At 36.2% G+C, this 4,845-nt stretch overlaps 1 protein-coding gene across 1 annotated transcript; it reads left to right on the top strand.

Moving 5' to 3' along the window:
* Window positions 1–218: 218 nt before the first annotated feature.
* Window positions 219–2,404, top strand: LOC143597328 (uncharacterized). The gene is made up of 5 exons (XM_077075856.1): window positions 219–471; window positions 1,157–1,564; window positions 1,637–1,722; window positions 1,832–1,923; window positions 1,991–2,404. Exons 1-5 carry the CDS (start codon window positions 268–270, stop codon window positions 2,215–2,217), a joined length of 1,017 nt encoding a protein of 338 aa, XP_076931971.1. The 5' UTR covers window positions 219–267; the 3' UTR covers window positions 2,218–2,404.
* Window positions 2,405–4,845: the final 2,441 nt, after the last annotated feature.

Below are 4,845 nucleotides of genomic sequence, written 5' to 3'. Positions count from 1 at the left end.
GCCGCCCATCCATTTTGGTCTGTCTCATCAAGTGATCAAGCCTTCATTAAAGACTAGTTCAATTACTATCCTCCTCCTTTCAACCATCACAAGCACAATAATAATAATAATAATAATAATAATAATAATAATAATAATCGGCTGATTCCATCTTGTTTTTGTTTACAATAATAATAAAGAATAATAGCCAACGCGGTTTCATCATCGGTTAAATTATTATATCTAATCTAACCAATCTACTCTACTGCTACTAGTGATTGATTGGATATGTTGGGAGCTGGATTGCAGTTTGGAAGGAGTCGTAGTGGTGATGATGACAGGTTTTACAATCCTGTGAAAGCTAGAAGCAATCGTCATAGAGTTCAAAGTGACGTCAATACCCCGGAATCTTCTACTTCTTCAGCCTTGTGTAACCTTGAACGGTTCCTGGAATCGGTTACGCCTTCTGTAACTGCTCACCATCCCTCTAAGGTTACTCTCTCTCATTTTAATATTAATATTAAATATCATTATAATGTTTGATCCACTTAACTTCTCTTGATTTTTCGATTAATTCTCATCGTCGGTATATATTTTAAGTAATCGCTTGACCTCGGCTTATGACTCATTTTTTCAAGCTTGAGCTCGACTTAAGAATGCGAATGAGCTCTGCTCGTTCAGACGAATACGCTGAGGTTGATCAGACGAATCGACTCTTTTGTTTTATTAACTGAAAACAAGCTACGAATACAATAAAAAATAAACTGAACATAGAGGGCTTACATAATGCCTAACTAACTATTCCTAAACGAATTAACTTAAACTAGGAATTTAAATAATAAACTTTAAAGATAACCATAAACATACTCAGTCTCCAAGTAATTTAATTTAAATCTTGGACTTTATTAATCTCCTCCAACCACCCCTTTAGAGAGTACCGAACCCCCCTCGTTAATTTTCGCATTAACCGTTTTGGCCCGTTAAGGTGCTATTGTCGCAATTTTAACATGTTAATGGTACTATACTTCTATAGAAGCTGATTAATGATGAACACATTTCATGTTTTGTGTTATAATGTCATATATATTTTGTTTAATTGAAATTAACTGAGTCATATTATTAGTTTAAGAACAATAACCATGCCAAATGTGAATCTGATTGAATTGTGTGACAGCAGAGGGCTATGAGAGGATGGAGGACTATTGATATGGAGAGTCAACCGTATTTTGTGCTAGGTGATTTATGGGAATCTTTTAAAGAATGGAGTGCATATGGTGCTGGATTCCCTTTGATGTTGGATGACATTGGTAGTGTGATCCAATATTATGTGCCTTATTTATCCGGAATTCAAATATATGGACACCGTTTAAACTCTTCAAGTAGTGACTCTTTTAAGGATTCAAGTAGTGATGCAAGCAGTGATTATGAACATAGTGAATTATGTATGCAAATGAGTCAGTTGTCAATGAATGATGAAGAAGGCTTTTGTAGTGATGATAGTGATTCTGCTAACTCTCAAAGTTGCCTGTTATTTGAGTATATGGAGCGGAATCAGCCTTGGGGCCGAGAACCATTAGCTGATAAGGTTAGTTGAAACTTGAAAGTAGGTTATTTTTTTAATTTCATCCCATTATTGAATTCTACTTTCTGTTAACAGATACTTGATCTTGCTCGATGTTTTCCTGAATTAAAAAGTTTAAGAAGTTGTGACTTGCTGCCATCTAGTTGGTTCTCAGTTGCTTGGTATGATTTTGAAGATCTTAAATTTTGTTGTAATACTTATAGTGAGTTTGTCACATGTATGTGACTTGATGAACCTTTGTGGTGCTATTGTTATTGTTATTGTTATTAGGTACCCGATATACAGGATTCCCATGGGGTCCACCTTGAAAGATCTCGATGCTTGCTTTCTCACATTTCATTCTCTTCACACTCCCATGACAGGTCAGTCATAGATTTTTCTCGATAAATAATCAGAAAGTTGCGCATGTCTAACTTTTATTCCTTGCAGGTGATCAATGTGATCATCCACCTGTTGTAAGCTATCCGAATGGGATAGATGGTATTCCAGTGGTTTCATTACCAGCATTTGGTCTTGCTTCTTACAAGTTCAAGCCAGTACCACTATGGGTCCACAATGATCAGCAGTTGGTGAGCGATTTGTTGCAGGCTGCCGACAGCTGGCTGACAATGCTACATGTCAATCATCCGGATTATCTTTTCTTTTCGCGCAGATGATATCATGTTAACCTGTAGTAACCTGACGTTTTGTAAGAAACCTGAATGATATACCGTGTATGTAATGTTGGTTATTGAGGTGGTTAGCTTTGACCTGTATGATGAAAAGTAAGAGCGAATACTCGTGTTTGCATTCTTTTCTTTTTCGTGGCAATCACATTTTTAAGACAAATTTGGCTAGTGACCCTCTAATTGTTTTGACATTCCACTGGTTTTCTGCCATAACCTCTTCAAGGTCACCTACGCCCAACACAAGCTGTGATTTAACTTATTGGCCAATTCCGTTGGTTGGCAGAGTGTTGACGGATTAGTTCTACTTTACTAAAGGGTATGTTTGGTAAAAGTAGTTGGAGCTAAAAGTTGAATTTAAAAACTAAAGCTATTATCTGTATGTGTAAAATGTGAAATTTCACTCACTTATCATGTCGATCAGTTTGTGTAAATGTTAAGGTGGTTATGGTAAAGATTGTTGATGAAAATACATGGTAAATGTTAAGGTGGTTATGGTATAGATTGTTGTTGAATATACATGGAAACCATGAAGTCAGAAAGCATGTATGTTTGAGATTCTGTGAAAGTTAGAGGCCATTGGAGTTTTAAGACCTCCTAAGTGATGGTGTCACGTTGTTTTGCGTACGTATTGTGGTAAGTTCTGAAAAAGTATGGCGTAGCTTAAAGAAACCTTCAATCCAGTTAAGAGAATCAGCAATAAACGGAATTTGAATGACTTGCTAGCACTGAAACCGTAAAATGCAACTCACAACGCAGGATTCTCCTTGCACTGCCTTATGACTATGGGGTGAGGGTGAGAATAGGTATTATGGTCTTACGACACAATGACTCGAGAGATAATAATTTTAAATGAGTGGGTGTGGAGATTTCCATGATTGCTTACGTTGTGTTTGGTCCATAATGTGTCAAGTTTTGTTCCATGGTTGTTTATAACTGGTATGTTATTATTGGTGATCCCTAGTTTGCTAACGAGAATCGGATTCCACAACACTTGGTTGCTTTGATTATATTATCCCCAGTGCGAACTGGTGTTAGCTTTCTAATCCGGATAAGTATCATGCCTAGCTTTGGACTGTTGTAATGCCCTTTGAAATGGACCCGTTTTATGCTCTTGTTGCAGTCTTACGCAGGATGGGAGCAGAAATAAAACATGAATGAACCATTAAGTTTGGTCAAAGTTTTGAAACGCAACTGACCACATTAATTTTGTCCACTATAAGACTTGAACCATCATCATTTGAGAGATTCTCTCCTTAATAATTACAATACCTTGGTACCATTAAACTACAAGCCATTTGATAAGTAACCTACATATTAACTAAATACTTGATTGAAATGAAAGAACGTAACTAAAATTTTTCATTTTGGTCAATATGACCAATGTTTTAGGTTTAGTTAATATAAATAACAAATACCTGCAATTTATAGAAAAACCAAATTGTTTAGAAGGAATTTTCTGATGGTTATTATTATTTTTATAATTATTAGTAGATTATTGCTATTATTGAGTTATTGACCTGTCTCCTTTCCTCTTTTCTACTTTCTTAACGGTACCCGGTGCTATAGAACTCGTTAGCCGTTAACCAGGCGATGGGGTACGAACTAGTGATTAATCGACATTAATAGGGATTGATCGAATTGAAATTTATATGTAGTTTTTCATATATACATACATGCACCAAATTTTATATATGAATTTTTCAATTTTGACCAAGCACTTAATTGGACACTAGTCGGTGAGGTACCAACTAGCGATTAATCTGGGATTAGTTGTTTAATCGGGATTTTTACAACCATGCCGGTACATATATACCCTATACGAGCCTATCATTTGAATAATCGGTTCCTTATCAATACACCTTTATAAGGTCCTACGGTTGTTCGTTTTTGTAAGTTCAAAATTCCAGGTTCTTAAAACTCAATATCTTCATAAACCATACTACAAAGTGCCATCAACTTTAAAAAAAAAAACATTACACTTCCATACATAGTACCATTCCAGACATTACTACTAATATTAATATAAGTGCCTTGTTCTTGGAACTTAATAACCTTCAAACAAATAAAAACGCACGCGCACACGCAGATAACAAAGATAACGAGTGTGTGATTAACAAGTGGGGAAAGGGGTGCCACAAGTAGCTGCAACCTTTCTAGCATTTGGAGTGTTGATAAACTTCTGCAATGTTGGGTTCTTGATGTACTTGCAAAGGCAAGACAGCTGCTCTTTGATCTTTTCGCAGCAAGTTTGTGATGGGGCCATGGAAGATAGGATCGCGGTGGCACATGGACTTAGTTGGATCGGGTTACACTCCGGGGCTGCTTCGGCTGCCAACCAACCATTAATGCAGACCACCACCACCAACAGAATGCACAAGAGGAACCTAAGCAATTTCATGTTTGTGACACTCAAAAAACTAATTTGGAAGAAAAGGAATGTGATGAGGCACTCTGGACTTGTAAAATGGCTTCAATTTATAGCAAGTGATTTTGAGTTTTTTGGTTTATTATTTTTCTTTAGGAGAAAGAAATATATATATATATATATATATATATATTTGGGGGGGGGGGGGAGGGTGTAAAGGGTACTTTCATATTGTTATTATACCATGCGTT

The sequence above is a fragment of the Bidens hawaiensis genome, unplaced genomic scaffold (genome assembly GCF_021521415.1).
Source record: "Bidens hawaiensis isolate Kalapana, Puna unplaced genomic scaffold, B.hawaiensis_p1.1 tig00048125_1, whole genome shotgun sequence".
NCBI classification, from domain to species: Eukaryota; Viridiplantae; Streptophyta; class Magnoliopsida; order Asterales; family Asteraceae; genus Bidens; species Bidens hawaiensis.
Note: the sequence above shows the minus strand (reverse complement) of the source record. Positions and strands in the feature narration are given on the sequence as shown.

Excerpts from the sequence above, each read along its gene's own strand:
- LOC143597328 (XM_077075856.1), top strand. The coding sequence starts at position 268 with ATGTTGGGAGCTGGATTGCAGTTTGGAAGGAGTCGTAGTGGTGATGAT. Across the intron at positions 472-1,156 it reads CTGCTCACCATCCCTCTAAG|AGGGCTATGAGAGGATGGAG; the intron begins GTTACTCTCTCT and ends GTGTGACAGCAG. Across the intron at positions 1,924-1,990 it reads TCTTCACACTCCCATGACAG|GTGATCAATGTGATCATCCA; the intron begins GTCAGTCATAGA and ends TATTCCTTGCAG.